This window comes from Rhyacophila brunnea, unplaced genomic scaffold (assembly GCF_057557595.1).
Source record: "Rhyacophila brunnea isolate RB1 unplaced genomic scaffold, BYU_Rbru_1.0 scaffold_1, whole genome shotgun sequence".
NCBI lineage: Eukaryota > Metazoa > Arthropoda > Insecta > Trichoptera > Rhyacophilidae > Rhyacophila > Rhyacophila brunnea.
Window position 1 is genome coordinate 20,940,135 of NW_028232751.1, and position 18,536 is coordinate 20,958,670.

General features: G+C 34.4%; 1 protein-coding gene across 5 annotated transcripts in view; it reads right to left on the minus strand.

The window, feature by feature from the left end:
- LOC147079578 (uncharacterized) overlaps positions 1 to 18,536 on the minus strand; it is a 144,107-nt gene that overhangs the window by 27,006 nt on the left and 98,565 nt on the right. For all 5 annotated transcript variants that reach the window (XM_085942122.1, XM_085942099.1, XM_085942106.1 and 2 more), the window contains exon 3: positions 230 to 399. In XM_085942122.1, coding sequence (XP_085798248.1) covers positions 230 to 399 — 170 coding nt within the window. The remainder of the gene's footprint in view (positions 1 to 229; positions 400 to 18,536) is intronic.

Below are 18,536 nucleotides of genomic sequence, written 5' to 3' on the forward strand. Positions count from 1 at the left end.
AAAACAAATACGTATGACTAATAAAGTTTAGTGTGTACTATAGCCGCCATTTGGTTTTTGGGGAGAAGAAGTTTTTTGGTATATTTTGGCCATAATTGTGAACATATAGGAATTTTGAAATGGACGCCTTATCCTTTACAGAAAGTCTTTCTGAATAATATAATAGCTAGAATGGTTCAGTTGTAGCAGCTACACACCAATACGTCTGGTGGGGAGATAATTTCTTTACCATGTTCTTTTCTGAGATCGTGTGCAGTGAGTCGCAGTATTCCGGTCTTGTCGATCTTCCTCGAAGATTCTGCAACGAGGGGGACCAGCGTCGCCAGCTCGTTGATGGAGCCATTCAGCTTGTCCCGTCGTTGCTTCTCCGCCTTGTTTCTGGCGTCCCTCGGGTTATCCCTGTAACAACAAAAAAACAAACGTCAGTATGAGATGGCTAAGCCGGGATAAACAATAGCGACATACATTTAGCAGTTGATAGAAGAGAACTAAGGCCCGTTTCAGACGGGACACCGGTGTCGCGCTCGTATATAATAAGGAGGCCTTTGTATTCGAATAAAAGGGCCTTTGTATTATGTTTATGAACGCCCCGAGTTAATGAGTCAAAGCGTGTCCGGTACACTTTTCCGTCGGCCGCTACATTCTCAAGCCGTCGATACACATGTTTTTTATGACCGCAGCCAGTTTTATGTTCTAATTTATATCGCGCAAGTATGCGTTGACTCATTAGCTCTGAGCGTTCATAAACATACTACAAAGGTCCCTTTATTCGAATACAAAGGCCTCCTTATTATAAACGAGCGCGACACCGGTGTCCCGTCTGAAACGGGGGTAAGAAACTTTGTTACGCCATTGCATCAAGAAATTCAATTACAAATAAAACTTGTCGAACTGTGCATCTTTGAGGTTGAAGTTGTTTATTATAAACAATATTTACATATTATAACCAAAAACTAGTGATAGTGTATGACAGGGGTGGCGAACCTATGGACACGCTGAACATTTTCGAGTTACTACGGGGGAAGCTCGATGTTTGTATGCAAAAGTTTTGTACATAGAGTCTGTATTTTATAAAGTGGGGTACACGTCACACGGAAAGCATTGTGCCATCGCGTTCAACTGTTGCAAGTTTTCAAAGGGAGGGAACGAGATGGATACTGAAGCGGGGGGAGGGGGGACCACACGCCAGCTTATAGAAGACAGACTCTAGTTACTTTATTTTCAAATTTACTGCATCAGGCAACACTTGCTTGTTTTGTCGGTGTTTTAATAATTTAATATTTTTTAATAGGTAATTTGAAGATTATTTTTATCGATACATATTATGTCAGTAGCAATATGTCTGTAAAAAAAATGTAATACATTTAATTCAATGGAAAAATAAACCTCATTTTTATTAATGAATTATTTCAAATCGAATTTAAAACATCACCTTTGTAGGTTTCTCTTATAAACCGCGACTTCAATTATCTTCAAAAAGTCTTCGGTTAAAGCGCGTTGCCACGGTCCAAGTACGATCCAAGTACACTCGGACCGAGTGCCATCCAAGTGCACTCGTATGAGACATCTTCATACTACTTATTCCTATCCAAGCTACTTGGACCGCGTCCTGCTCATCCAAGTTAGCTTGGATAGGAATAATTTGTATGAAGCTGTCACTTGGATGGCACTCGGTCCAAGTGTACTTGGATCGTGCTTGGACCGTGTCAACGTGGCTTTAGCGGCGAATAAATAATAACATAACGAATATCTTACTAAAGTGTAAATTAAGTAGGTGCCTATGTATATTTAGAATATATGTGATAGGTACTTTTGGTAAATTTGCAACAAATAAAATGTAAAAACAAAAAGTAATTTTCCACATTTTTAGAAAATGGTTCGCCATTGGACTAATCCTCGACAGGATCAAAATGTTTCAGAGGAAAAATAGGCACGCTCGTGTTAAATATCTAGTCAACACTTAGGTATTTAATGTAAATCAAATTTCCGGAAATATTTTCCATCGTTCCTTATTGTGAACTTAGTGGTGGACGAAGGCGTGGGAGGGAGAGGGGGTTCTCTTCGTCCTTCATTCAATACTAAGGACGCACATGCCTTACACTTTTCCCATTGTTAAGTATTTTCCAGAACTGCCTCATTTTTCCTTTGTACTCCCATGTTTGCCATAAGCACTAACCAATTCATATGATCGTTAAATTCAGAAGCTCTCGAGGCTACCGTGGGATGGGAATATCAATGGTATTTATGAACGGGGTATTTCTCGTAATAATAGTATATTCCCATGAACAGGGGCGGCTCTACCTTAAGGGTTGCCATACCGTCAAAATACACGTCCAATATTATTATCATTGTCATAATATTATACTTACTTAATTACATGATTAAATTAAATATATTTTATCCATCTAAGCCCGTCGCAATTATATATATATATATATATATGATTATTATACTTACAAATAAATAAAGCAGTGTTTGTAAATAATGTAATGATATAATGATGACTACGCGGTATTAAAATAATTAATTTAATTAAATTTGCCCTATTTCACGGTGAAACATATGTACAAATAATAAATAAATTTATGGCGTCTATTTTTCGCTGACCGGGATGACTCGGGTCCACCCCGTCATCGCGGTACAAATCTCGTTCTACAAATGATGCGAATGCATTAGCGTTAGTATACGCATACCGGGAGCGATTCAAATAGCCCCGAGGTGAGTAATAAAACCTGACTACATGTAGTTGTTCAAAACCGATAATGGTAAGTCTATAATAATTAAGTTAATATTTTTAAGCACGCTTTTTAGATGTGATTGATGAGTAACGACTCAGATAATCATATCTATTATTTATTCTGAAAAATTACTTATTTTTTCCCATTTATAAAATAATATTATTATAAGTAGCTTGGTCCTGGTTGTATAATAATAATAAGGTAATATATAATTAATGGCTAAACCCCACCACCTAGAAAGCCACCGAGCCGACACTGCCCATGAATATATTCATGGTAGGCGTATTATGTATAAAATATGTATTTAAGAGCATACATAAGTGAAACGGCAAATAATTTTCAACAGTAGGTGGAACGAAATTTCGCAGTCGTCGCCAATCTGAGACTGATAGTCGAGGTGTGAGCACGTCAATTTGTTTTGTGATGGCGTCGGAGGAATATATTCTTAAATCGTGTAAAGATGAATAAAAAACGTTCCGCATGTACTTGAAAAAAAAAACATGTCAATGAATATACTATTATTACTACGAATATAATAATAATAAACATAACATTAAAAGGACGCATGTTGAATTTTTATGACAAATTATATTTCGTTCGGCTCGCGTCATTTGCACAATCCCCGCATCGCCTAGTCACGATCTTTTTAGACCATGCCTCCTCTGCAGTCTGCAATCTGCCAGTATAGCCTTAACTAGAGTTGGGTTTCGGGAATTTCCCGACGGGAATTCTCGAGAATTGAAATTTTTCACATTTAGGAAAATCCCGGATCTCGAGAATCTTTTTACAGGATTCGGGATTTCTTTATTATCAAATATTGATTGAAAAAAAAAACGATTTTATATATGAAATAAGTGGACAGAAAACACAAAACGTTCAAAGACTGATCGGGGCATTACACACAATTAAGCCAACGTCGACTCAATGAGTGCAATTTTTGCAACATCAGGGAATTTTGTGTCTCAAAAGCGTACACGATTGTCAGACGCAGCGATTGACCGTCTGTGTTTTTTGAAATCCTATTTGAATAAGTAATGTTTTGAATTATTGTTGTTTTCCTACTTCTATTTTGTTTGTCTTCTTACATAAATTAAAAAAATCATATTTTTTGGAATTTGTCTGTTTTTACACTGATTTTTTTATAGGTTTTTTTTTTAATTTCCCGATATGTCGAGAATTCTGGAAATACTGAATCTCGAGAATTCAAAATTTCATCATTTCGGGAAATCCCGAATCTCGAGGTTGAGATTTTCTCGGGAAATACCCAACTCTAAAGTAGTCATTTGACTAGCCTAAATTAGACTTGAGCAGCAATAAATTGCTGTGGTCTAATGTAGCGGACTGTGGGAATTCTATCGCAAAGAAATTGAAAATTTAAGGGCAAGATGGGAAGAAATCTTTAATAATAATGGAAATTATATCATTTAAAACATTTTTGAAATATTGCACTATTTATGGGATGCTTTAATAATATGTAGGTACCCATTTAATAAAAAAAAAACAATGTAAACTATGGCTTGTCGGCAGGCTTGATTGAACCGGTACTTACCGGAACTATCAGATGGAGAAATGAAGAAATCTTCACGATTCAGTCAATAAATAACATTCGCGAAGTAGCTACAGATAAATACGTTCTCCAAATAATTAGAATTTGATGACAGATAAGTTTGATATCCGTATCAACTTAAAACATTAGTAATGTTGATATGGCCTTGTAGCATCTGGTAAGTAACAATAATTTATTGGGAATTTATTGTGAAAATAAAAAAATAACGACGGTGTTGTGCTGGGGTGGTAGGTAGTAGGCGAGTGTATCATTAAGTAGTGGCCGGAATAGAGGTGACAACTTCACAGTATCGGCAACACGACTGAATTCGCTTATTGAATCTCGAAAAAAAAGCATTAGAAATACAGCTTTACTGTTGAATTCAGTATTTCACGGAGTTTTGATAGAAATGTAGTAACACTACCGTAACAAACCACACGAATATGTTTTATACATATAATAAACTATGACATATTTTAATAAGTTGGGACGTTTTTAAGTAAAACTTATTTAAGTCGCAGTAGCGTAAAATCACACGAAGGAATGAAATTCGGCATGTAATATTCGAATACTGGAAAGCCTGTGGAAGTGTAGAGAAATCTGACGCGTGATGTGAACTTTTCATTTCACGACACCCTTCAAAACTTTTACTATTCTCTTTCCTTTCTTCATTATCCATCTCTTAGTTAGACTGTCTTAGAGTGTGCCGTCCTAATCAGTGCATGGCTTGCCTACTTCCACGGGACGTCAATGGGTGACCACACAGAGCAGAGTGATAAATAAAAATGTTACACCACCTATGGCGAATAATTTGACTTAACGACGGTCAGACACATAAATCCTAAGTATTACAAAGCCTCCGGAATGTCAAATTTACTAATATTGAATGTGCATTTCGTTTTACATGACAAACTTTAATGCATATGATATAGATGGAACTATTGAAAATACCGTATTGTTTAACACGTTTTTAAGTTTATCCAGGACACGAAATGGACCGGAGCGCCGTTCTAATTCATAAAATACCCAAAATTATCGCTCCGTCTCGTTCTAAAACTAATAAAATTTAGCCATCTGAGTTATATTGGCCAAAATAGGCCATAAGAATCGAAAACACTAATCTTATTTTTATAAAATACACAGTAGGTATATTATTCGATAACTATGTATTTATATATATAAATATTTCCGTAAAATAATCCAGAGCTCCGGTTCGCAAAAAAGTCCAATTCGAGCGCTGACTGTGTATCCCATATTTCTCCACATCCGAGAATTAAATCTTGTTTTAGCCTCCCTCAGAAGGTTAGTCACACTCACACTTCCTATTACTATTGTTCTTTGGGTGAGCTTACTGTTTCACCACGTATTTCACTAAATCTTCGAATCAAATCAGACACAGCGACTCTCATTTCTCTCACACTTTGAATCCATGTAAACTCATCCAACTAGACTTGAATAATCGCATTAAATTATAATTGTCCGGAATTAATAAATTTGTCGAACAGTCTGCGACGCTCAGTTCGAGTATCACTATGCTATAGTGCAACAAGGTGCGAGGAATCTACGCACACAATTTTGTTCTGATACTACATACTATTATTATGTATTTTATTTGGTACACGAGAGGGGCCGAGCGCGCCAACTACATTCTCGCCTCTCGCACAGGCAGTTTCGGCGAGAGTATGCTAGGGCATTAGGTTTTCCCAGAACATTCACGATTTTCATTAGTTCGTGAAAATATCCGCCATGCAATATTTCTCGAAGACACAACACCACCTCACTCGCCGATCACTTGTGTTGGCCGCAGAGCGTTGGGCATAAAGCCCACCAAGACGGACGAGCGTGCGCAGTCGGTGTGAGAAGCGCATATTCTATGTGAATCATCGAAAATACAACGTAATCAAATACGCCAGCGCACACTGGATTTGACGACGCATTATGCGCGCCCGCCCCATGAGTCATCGTTTTTTGGCTTCTCGGCGATATGAATGAACGAAAATACAACATAGTCCATTCATTGAACGCGGCGAGCAAAATCACGCTCTGGAAGCGTCGTCGATCGACGGCGAGAAGCCATTATTTAATAACAGAGAACTCATTGTTTAATTTTATTGCGTGTCCTATATTTCGCTGGTAGAATAATGTTGTCGTGAATATTAATTACAAGCCCCGAAATAATATAATATTTTTATTGCTTTGTTATGAGAGACGCTGTAATAATAATTATTTTGTGCTTCTTGGGCCGCTTATTACATAGGTGAAGGGTTTTGCGCGGCAACAGGCGTGTGATTATGGTTATGAATATACGCTTCTCACGCCGACTGCGCCCGCTTGTCCGTCTTGGTGGGCTTTATGCCTTGGAGCAGGAGCACGGAGCACTGGAGCAATGGGATTTTACCCGGAGCCGGAGCACCGAAAAATTTTAGGGCTCCACTGCTCCGAATGTTTTTTTTATTATTAAATTTTCGTCCTAAAATCCAATAAAAATAGTATATTTTGACACTTTGCAACACTGGAATTAATTGAAATATGGCAACACTGCCGATTGATAAATAACCTCACCTTTTTGACAGAAAAGGCAAATAATGAGAGACGATTTGCTGTCGGTTTGTTTAATAGAATAATTAATAATGAAGTGACTATTATTTTAAAACTACTTATTTTTTATTTATTTTTAACATTTGTATACATATAATACTTAATAAAACTTTTTAACCGGAGCGGAGTAGACCCTGGAGCGGAGTCAGAGCGGAGCAACTCAAAAAAGGGTCCGCTCCAACGCTCTGGTTGGCCTTACAAAAATTTGGATTAAAAAAACGTTTTATTGATTATGAATTCTGTATTTAAGCATTGGGGAAGAGATGGTGGGTATTCAAATAAGAGACGAAATGCCGTCAACACTTCAATGAAAAAAATACATTCGCATATTGGCTTATATCGGTGGTGAACCGATGGCACGCGAGATGATTTTGCATGGCACGCGTTTGAAAACAAAAAATATCAATAATAATAATGACAGATCGCATTGTATAAAAAATAGCAGGCAAATACTCTTCAAGAAGAAGCATTACGTTTGATGTCCTTTAGGCGTTATGCGTCACATGGGGGAAACCGCGCCACGGACCTCTGATTGTGATCGATTTAAAATACTTGAGACAACTGTGGCGAAAGAATGCCTCATCTGATCGGAGGAATTCTGCTGTCAATTATGTGCGTAAAGTACCAAACTAAGTAATACAGAAATAAACAATTGGCTGTAATAAATAAGAAACAAAAACTTGGTGAAGCTGTAATTCTGGCAGGCAGTTTCAAAATTGGTGAACCGAAATGTAAGGCGTGATTGAAAAAAAGTGATAAAACTATATGTGTGCGCTCTTTGAGTGGTATCTAGAACATTATCATTTTAATAGAATTCTTAAAAACTATTTTTTACTCATGAAAAACTGCTCGGCATGTAAGACAGTCGAAAAATAATATTTGGGAAATTTTGGCACGCGTACTTAAAAAGGTTCGAAAACCCTGGCCTATATGAAGACGGTTTAGCGCTATGGGCGCCATGTTTGCTATCGAATTATCATTAGCGACATTGTATGTGGAACTAAAGGTATCTCATACCTACTTTAGATGTAATAATATTAAACATATGGCAATACGAAAGAATGGGTAGACTCGGTCATGAAAATCATGTTTTAATAATATTAATAAGTAGGTAGGTAATACACGTGGACACGAGACAGGAAAAGGGGGTAGTTGGGAAATCACTGGAGCAGGGTTTCCGCTGAGCGCGAATGGGCGTTCCGCGAATTTATCAGAATATTAGCCCAGTATATCGAAACAAGTCATTATTGTTTTACTTTCGTTTAGGTACGACATATTTATGTAAAGCATAATTATAAGAATTCAACTTTCTAATATTGTGCCTGATATCAAGAAGATTTCCAATTAAAGGACTCAAAAACATCGAAGACAATATTAAGGCTATACCTCAGTTGAGGAATGGTTTAAAAATATCGTGGCTAGGCGATGCGCGGATTGCGGGTCGCGGGTGCAAATGACGCATGCCGAATGAAATATAATTTGTCATATAAATCTAACATGCGTCCATTTAATATTCTATTAGTAACAATAATAATATATTCATTGACATGTTTTCTTTTTAAAGTAAATAGGTAACGTTTTTAGTCGTCTTTACACGATTTAAGAATTAATACCCCCGTCGCCATCACGAAACAAATTGACGCATTCACACCTCGACGTTCGGTCTCCGAGTGCCAGCGAGCCCAAAATTTCGTCGCGCCTATAGTTGAAAATTATATGCCGTTTCACTGAAGTATCACCTTAAGAATTTCATTTCTCATATTTTGTTATGCTATAAAAATAATAGGATAAGTACCTACTAAATAAATAATTATCGTTTTTTCTCAATTGTTTGTGAATTACTTACCTACCCTACAGAATAAACGAGGTGTTCCGTTAAAATTTCAGGATATGTTACTACATATTATATGAAACAATAAACGTTATTTAATATTGAAATTTGTCATAAAATTTAATGTTTGAGATTTAATCTCTAATTGTATTAACATTGTTTTCACTTGAACAAAGATTGAAGAAATATTAAAATTGTAAGTCATACAACTAAAAATTACTACAGGTAACAAATTTAATTTGGTTAGCATTTAAATATTGAATGTAACAATTATTTCATTGTAGAGACACAAGGCCATTACGTTATTTTTAAAGAAAATCTGGTGCAATAAATATATTTGCCTTCTAATGAGAACTTTTAAACTGTTTGGAGTGTCTAAAAACGACAGATTTAACGCCATATGCCAGGTAAAAAATGAAAGTTAGATAGGCAAACGAAAAACGCTACGCCCTAGCTAATAATAGGGCCTACATGCATTGAATATCGAGTTTGTTAAATCGAAATAACGCGATTCAAGCTACACTTTAAAAATGTTTTATTGTTTAAAAAATAGATAACAATCTATAAACAAAAGGTGTGCATTTTTCGCAAGCTTTCTCGAATTCTGGCTGTGTTGTGAAGATGGATATTTATGTTTGATAAAAAAATCGCAGAAATAAAGCTAGAGCTATGGTAGCTCTTTAAATTTTGGAGGTTAGACTGTCAAAGATCTTTGACAAATATCTGTTATGAAAAAGATTTTATAAATTAAAAATTACACAATTAATAATACATTCATTTTATTATCAGATTATCACTGTCCGCTGTTGGTTAGGCAGCTCATTTCAAAATACAAAATAGAAGAAATTATCACAATAATTAGTTATAAAAATTATATTATTAAAAGCTATATTATTAACAATCACCACCCAGACTATAAAAATAGAAATAAAAGACTGAAAACAAAATATGTAAAAGCCAACATATTTTATTAATTGCCCATTTTTAAAACTTAACTTTGTTATTATATTTTACGCAGTCTATTATACAGTTCCTTTTCGTGTTTTATAAAAGAAAGCTAAAGAACTGCTATCAAAATTTGATAAAACATCTTTGTCAAATATCTTCAAACGTCATCTTATTCTATTGCCTAAAATGCTGCGTGTTGTCAATCCTTGTACTAGCATGCTTTATGACTGACCAATGACGTCGTGGCTGAAAAACTACGTTTGCATTTATTCAGTATTTTTTTTGTGAACGCTCTAAAGACGAAGCGAGTCGCGATTGTGGGGCAGACGATGGGGAAATGACTCGTAACGTAAGATGTAGAGCACAGGTTCTCAAACTTATTTCGACCATCGCCCACTTTGAAATTTAAAAAAAATCTAGTGCCCCCCATATTTTTTAATTTACCTTTTTATCGTTGCGTATCTTAAAAACAGTTATTGCAAATATAATTTTTAAACATGTATTATTATATGGATAGGATTAGGGAATCCAATCCCGAGCCAAAATTCTGATCCCGGGATTTCGGGATTACAATTTGACAATCCCGGGATCCCGGGACTGGTCCCGGGATTGACATTTTTTTCCATTGTTATTATAAAAATTTTATATTTACAAATAACATTGATAAAATCGATCAAAAATAAATCTAGTATAATTTATACCATTTAAGACATTTATTGTTGATATTGTATACGTTCAATCTCGGACGTACATAAGTTTAATGGAGTAAATAATATTATAATATAAATAATAATGTGAATTTAATATGAGATTGCTGTTTCTGATAGTAAAGACATAATGAATGGATTAGCGAGATTTAAAATAATAAAGCAAATAATCATGGCGTACTTATGGCCTTTCCGCTTCATAAATCTAATTAGTCAGCCAAATATGAAACTGCCGTAAAACGTATGATATCATGGTAGAATTACTTTGTTAAAAGTGCGAAGCATTGTTTTGTTCCAATCTTTCTCATTATTAATAATTTATGTGAAAAAAATCAAATGAATCGGCAACCTACACATGGGTATAAATCAAACTTCATTCAAACTCAGTTTATTTCTAATGTAGTTATTTTTTATTAAAAGTATTTTTTCTGTTATATTTTCGCTTTTATTTTATTTTCCATAAAAATTGATAAAAAAATCAATCCCGAGATTAGGTTTATCAATCCCGGGATTCATAGGTATCGAAAATAGCTCGGGATCCCGGGATCCCGGGATTGGAATCCCTAGATAGGATAGATGACCTATATATATCCTATTTCTGAGATCAAAGAATGTTTCAATGAGAGGAAATAAAACTAATACTTAATCATATTTAGAAGTATTATAATTAACATTAAAAGAAGGCTTCGAATTTAAAACTTATCTAATGTGAAGGATGAATCTTCGGATAGGGATGGGATCGCTGCGATCGACCGAAATATTTTGTATGAAAAACTATGGACTACGAACATGAAATATAACGCTGCATCCACATTATTACATGCGTAAGCGACTCTAATTTAAATGTCTATACGGGACTCCAAGCATTCGAGTAGTAAACGCATCTCAAGGGGTGTCTGTCGTGTTCCGTCGGATTTTTATACATAGAATTTGTCTGCCGTCGCTCCTCTAGATTTCCTTAACGTCCCCTAATTTTCATTGAGCCTTCTACTGCCCCCCTGAAAGCCTCCAGCGCCAACAAGGGGGCGTTATCGCTCACTTTGAGAAATACTGATGGGTAATTTCATTCACGGTGAGTCAAATGACCAAATCATGGAATGTAATTGACTCGAAGACTATGCTTACGGACCTACAAACTTATCTAAGAATGGATGAGAGAATCACAGTCGAAAACTACCCAATCAAGACTCGAAACTGGACAGAATTTGAAATTCGAATGACGTTTTCAAAATGGCATCCATATGGTAGTTCGTAGTTAAATTTTTGACCGTTCTTTAGATAAATCTGTAGGACTGTACATTTAAGTGACTCATTCCAATGGCGCTTTGAGACTTATTTAGCACTGAATTATTATTTTCAGGGATGTAAAGTTGAATTCTATATTTTGCGATCAATGCCGACTAACCTTAAAACTGTATTGTGCAACAATCTTATAAATAATACGAAATACGTAATTAAAGTATGTTCTTTCGGGCGATATATTATTATTAGTTATTTTATTACCATACGTAACAAAATAACTAATAAAACAATTAAAAAAAAATTAGTAGGCCATAAAACTGGTTATTTAATATCATGCAAAATAAACTAACCTGTCCACCGGCCACTACAAATCTATGAAATAAATAAAAATAACCAACTGGATAATTTTTTATAAACAGTCAAATCGTACATCCAACTAGGGATGTTATGAAGTATCGATACACCATTTTGATGAATATTTCTTGAATATTTTTCTTTAGTCACGATCCCAGGTCAGACATAGTTTCTTTACAGAAACAATACTAAACAGTTGGCCATGAAATTTATGACGATTTTGAGAATAGTAGCTAATGCTACTTGTAATGGTGCTATTTTTCGAAAGAGGACTTTTCCACAGATGATTCTGCTATTCAGTGTAAATGGCTTTACTAAAAGTTACTGGTTGGGTCAATTATGGTTGCCCTCATCCCAATATCTCCCCCTATCTCTACTCTAAATTATTGTTGCAAGTCCAAGCGCAACTCAGTTACGGGTCATCAGCCGACTGTGATTGATAAACAGGCGGTTATTCGTAGACCACAACCGGGTAAACTTGACTCATCAAACGAATATCCTTTCGAGTGTCAAAATTAACCCCAGCATACCGTGCGAGAAATAACTATTACCATTTTATACTGGTGCGTGAGTGCATGACCTGGGACCTGCTCTAACCAGACAGCCCGACAACATCAAGGTTAGTGACTGGATCGACCCCCCCCCGTTTTAAGCCGCCCTCACCCAACATTCAACATTGACAATCATCCTAAATTCCCAAATAATTATAATTACAGCATTCGTAGTTACTTTATTTCGATATGATACCAGGTATCGAAACTTTCTCTATTGGTTGAGATTCCTATACCCAACCTAACAAATTTTATGTTATGGTGCAAGTGATATATTATGTAAGTTATTTTTAAAATTTTATTAAGTAAGTATATTATATTTTAAAATTGAAACAATATTATGTCAATATAAATAATAGCCGATAAACCCTTTATTATAATAAGTATATTATTTTATTTATAAGTAGGTGATATAACATTAGTCATCTGGATTGATTTGCAATCGATTTATAAATGTCATTAAGTTTAATAAACACATTTTTCGTATTTTTGGCAGTTTTGAAAATTACAGGTATCTATTACATAATATTATGTTTGTTATTAACATTATGGCACACGAATATTAATTATTCAAGTGAAATTACACATTATTTTTGTTATATGTGGAGTGGAGTTATAATGTTTTTAAATACCTATACACAATATCACCGCATTGGTAAAAATTTCCAAATAGTGGAAAGCCGCAATATAGACCCATTGGCTATTGTTTTTGATTTAAAAAAAATTCACACTTTTTAATACTTACTCTATTAGTTGTTAGTTATATAATATGTATCTATATAAAGACGAAACCTGCACATCGCTACGTAGCACAGAACAGATTAATAGATAGAATTAGAAGATAGAATAGAACACATTATGGAGTGCAATAGTGTGTGTAGCAACCTTCAAATACACTAATATTGAATGGGCGTAAGTGCATAAACCGAGAGCAGTTGTCAGAACGAAAGCCAAGCTTACAATGACGCATATTTGACACGTGTTTAGGTTTATCCCATATTATTTCACACTCGAGATCAGTTACCTGTTGATCCACACCCGTTAGGTACCTATTTCAGTTCACAATATTTCTGAGTTCCCTGGTACGTAGAAAAATCATAAAATGTAAACAAAGGGATACAATATTATAACTTTATAACAGTACCTACATGTATTCCAAAATAGATTATCTTATTATAGCCCCGATCTTATCTTTGTATGCTTATCAAGTATTAATTAGCATGCATAATGAATGGCTGAGAATGCATTTGATAAAGATTTGTTTTATCAAACCATTGTTCTTATCAATCTAATCGACTGAAATGGAATGCATCTTTATCGCTCATTGTTAAAACTGCTTTCCAACGGATATTGTCGTCTGAGAATGCCATACGTTATATTAAAGTTTATTTCTTAAAGAATCAAAATAGCTTTTCATTTCGACGCATCGAATGCATTCAATCACTGTATGAAATCAGAGTGTTAATAAGTTATTGTCTAAAACATAATCTGTTATATATATTATTATATGAATTACCTTCTAATAAAATCAGTTTAAATATAGAAGGTGTTTATAATTATGAAAATCATTCCGTCGTTCCATAACAACCTGTATGTCATGTAAACACGTCGGGATTATGTGTTTTCAATAATACATAACGATAAAGGAGGGATGGATTAATTATGTGGAAATGTATAATAATTAATAATATTAATAATTATTACTTATTATTAGGTTTGTAACAGTTCCAGAATTGTTATTGTTATTATATTACAATTATTATGCAATACAATTCAATTGTTAACTGTTAGCATAATATCATTAATTTGAAAGAGCATCTTTCCAGACAAGATCAACACGCCGTACTGTATTAAATAATTTTGTAACAAACAATGTCACCCCATTATGTTTACTCGTGTTGCCTTGAAAAATACACAAATAACAGTGTGATTTTCTCCGATTTCTTTGTATAAATGTATGAATGCTAGCTTCTCTTGAAATGTGTGAGTAATCTACTACCCTTTTAAAGACACGTGCAGTGTTGCCATCTTTTTATATGTTGATTATAGTCAGTGACGTCCCTAGATAAAATGCCGCCCCTAAGCAGCGCCAAAATGCCGCCCCATTTTTTTATACCGCATTTTTATCATCCTTTCATGACACCAATATCTAATAGGTACATGTGTTGTATGGATACATTGCGAAAAGAGATGCCTGATTTAAATGCCACCTCTGCTTCAATAGACAATATTGCGAGTCCACGGTTTCAGATACATTTTAAAATACACCTGACAACTTCCAAAACTCGCGAGTGACTCTCAAAAATATTTGGATACATTTTAAATCAGGTATGTAAGTATGTACCTACTTATAATTTAATTGTAATTCGCAAATCACCAAGGACGCGACGTCCAAGGACAATGGAAGTAAACTAGACATCGCGAACTCAACAAAAAAATATAGTCCTGTTAATTTTTTTATAATAATTAATACACTTTGGTGCCAACCAGTGAGCAGATATTTTTAATGGAAAGATATTTATGTTATTACTAAGCTGTTTAGGTATCTATTTCTATATATACCTAATGATTCTCCTTGATTTGCCGCCCTTCGGGTAACTGCCGCCCCCAAGCGACGCTCAATCTGCCTACCCCCACGGGACGTCACTGATTATAGTACGAAAGAGTAAAAAATATAGTATTTCTGAAAAACTATAGTACGGGAACATTTCTCACCTGGAATTATAGTATTTTTGGCATGCTTGCGTAAAATACTATAATTTTAGATTTCTCGCGGATTCAAAATTATAGTATTGTATTATAATTATAGTACGGTTGTCAACACTGGACATATTGTGTAGTTACAAGCGATATTTATTCAATACACCTACATAATATACATAAGCTGCGCTGTTACTGTAACCAAGTGCACTAGCACCGCTTTATTGTTACAATGTGTAACGCTCGAAAATCGAGCGTTACACATTACTAAAGATGAGCATTAGCCACTTGCTAGACGTAATAAGTCAATGGTCTCGATTTAACACACATTAAAAGATAACGTGTGAATTTGCCATGTCTCCGTTCCAAGTAGTCTGCGAAGTTGTAGGTACTACATATTGTGTAGTTTATGAATGCTTTTAAAATTAAAATTTCACGTAGCTAATAATTAATTTGTTATGTTTATTTATATATCTATATAATAAAAATACATAGAATTTAAATTACGAATACTTATCACCTGATACCGGATGAACGTGTTGGATTTAATATTAATAAAATAACAATAACGCTTGCAGGCAGGCGAATTAATAACAATTTTGCGTTCCCTGGAGAGCTAACAATAAGCAGTGTTGCCAACTGTCGTTGACAAAAACGTGCCAGACGGGGTACGAAAACTAGATATTGCAGGGAAAAAAGTTAGATTTTGTGCAAATAAAATTTCAATACCTTTTTTGCCTACCTATCGAAAAAAGTGCTAAACCATTTTCCCAGAATTTCCCAGAAACTCATTTCTTATAGTGCTTATATTGTTTCACTGTGTTTGTTAATACCGACCTACTTTTATTAAATATCTGAATAAATAAACTAAATATCTAGCTTATTTTCAGTAGGTACATTTAAAGCTGTTGAAGGCATGGCAACGCTGGCAATAAATAAGCCACAATTTTGCACGATTTAGGGATGAGGGTTTTTAAATGTTTTCATGGATTTATTATCGACTAAACCACTAAACACTGGTATCAGCAGCAGTGGCGACCGGTGAGTTATTTTACTGGGAGTTCACTTTTTTCACCTTTTGATTGCCGTAAAAAGGCATTTGCCTTCATCAAAACTTCACCAAAAAATCAAAAAAAAAAACTATTGGTTTTTTTAATTTAGTACATTTAAAAGAAATAATAAATAACTCACTATTTATTATTTGTTGTACCTCTAAAAACAGTTTTTCTTGAAAAAAAAATGGATTTTAAACTTTAACACAAACTATTTTGTTTTGACCGAATTATTAGTAGTACCGAAATATCTCGTATCTGGCAGTGACCGGGATTTATTGTTCATTTGTATGAGAAATCCATTCTTCTGTTTTTCATCGACACAAATTTTTCAATTACGCGTTTGTTGAAGTCAGGAATCTCTTGTATCATTCTTTTTTCGATACTGAGCATACATAATGCGTTCAATCTTGATTGCGCGATGGTGTTTCTACTAAAACACTTGATCCGTTTGAGTGTGAAAAAACATCTTTCGCTTTCCACTGATGTCATCGGAATAGTAAAAATTAAATTTAATAGTAAAACCGTTTCCGTAAATGTGTCAATGAGATTTTTTTCGATGAAAATGTTTTATAATGCTGAGGCGCCATCAGCATTATAAAAATTATCCAAGCTGTAAATAACAGACAATTCATTTTTGAGTTTATTTTTATCTCAAAAGTCAGACGTATTACAGAGCTAGTTTGAAGAGATATCATAATTGATAAACATTGTGAATTTAGTTATCAAACTGAAAAAAAAATTGAAGTTTATTTTTAAATTGTACTTCGCCTAAATTTGAGAAATGTTGTCAACATGTGCAGAAATTTAAATGCGTACTGTGAAAAGAATTTATTTTTATAATAATATTGAATAAAAATTGTCATACAATAATTATTGTACGTGTGATACGGGCTGTATTGTTTTAAAACCGATGAATCTGCGTTCGGGCCGAGAGCGACTTGAACTGTCGCTCCCGAGCACGAAGAAAAAATATTTACGTATTGCTGTTCCACGCGCCAGACGACGCTCTTTCTCATTGCAAAGAAATCGAATTTAGATTACTGGGCGCTTTGGTCGAGCGATGGCGAATATCGCTCACATCAACATATAATATTATTATTTAAAATAGCCGGTTAAAAACACATTTTAGAATTTGTTTTTGTATATGAATTAATGACTACGGTAATAGATCAGAACACTTTTAATTAATCAAATATAAATTAAATACTCATTTAAAAAAAGTCTTTTCGCATAAATTGAGTGAGTGGGTGTGCACCGCTCCAACGCTCTCAAGGGAGAATCGCCACTGATCAGCAGTGGGAATCTCCAATTGTTGAAGTAGCCGTATTAAAGTTGCCAACCGTATTATTTGTACTATAATTTTGGTCCTCGCATTACGTACGACACAAATTAATATAAGTACATATAAGTAGTAATCGGTACGCCAAAAGTGAGGTTGTTGAAAAATTAATTGGATATATTAGATTCAGCAACACACTAATTGCAACGTTTTTCTTAGGTAATATTCTTATTTGTCCGGTACAAATCTTGCAATCGATTTTTAACTATTTTCCCGACTAGATAGACATTTGAAACTTTTAGAATATATCAGAACACAATGCCAATGCATTTTTTAAATACTTTTAGCCATCTTTAAGTAGAATTGAATTCATTTTTAGTTAATTCAGTTTTGTATGAAAAGTTATTTCGATACCATTATTGGTTGCTAGGGGTCCTAGCAACTAAATTATTAAAATATTATATATTATATACGAGTGGCTTAAATGCCGGCCTATAGAGTCGAGGGTCCCAGGTTCGAGTCCTGGGTCTGGCTAGTACACATATTGTTTTTCAATTTGTGTATGAGTCAGAGTATGGACCTAATAGGTTGAGCAAGTGGCTGACATCCATTTCTCGTAAAAACAAAAATCTGTCAATACAAACCTCCACTCTGTGGAGGCCCATATGATCCTATTAGGATCGGACATGGTCTAAAGAAAAAGAAAGAAGTTACTATGGAAATCAATATGAAATGATATTTCATTATTTAGTATTTCAATCAAGTACACATTTTTTTTGATCGTTTAAGCTAGTCAAGTCAAGTTTAAGTATAAGATTCAACAGAAAATTTTAAAACGTTGTATATAAACAGTTCTTTTTATCTTGTAATTATTTAAAAAAAACTAACCAACACCATCTGTAAATAAATTGTAGTCTTGGTTCAATAAAACTTTTTATCTTGTAATTATTTAAACATTATTTATTGAAAATGGGTGGATTTTACAGA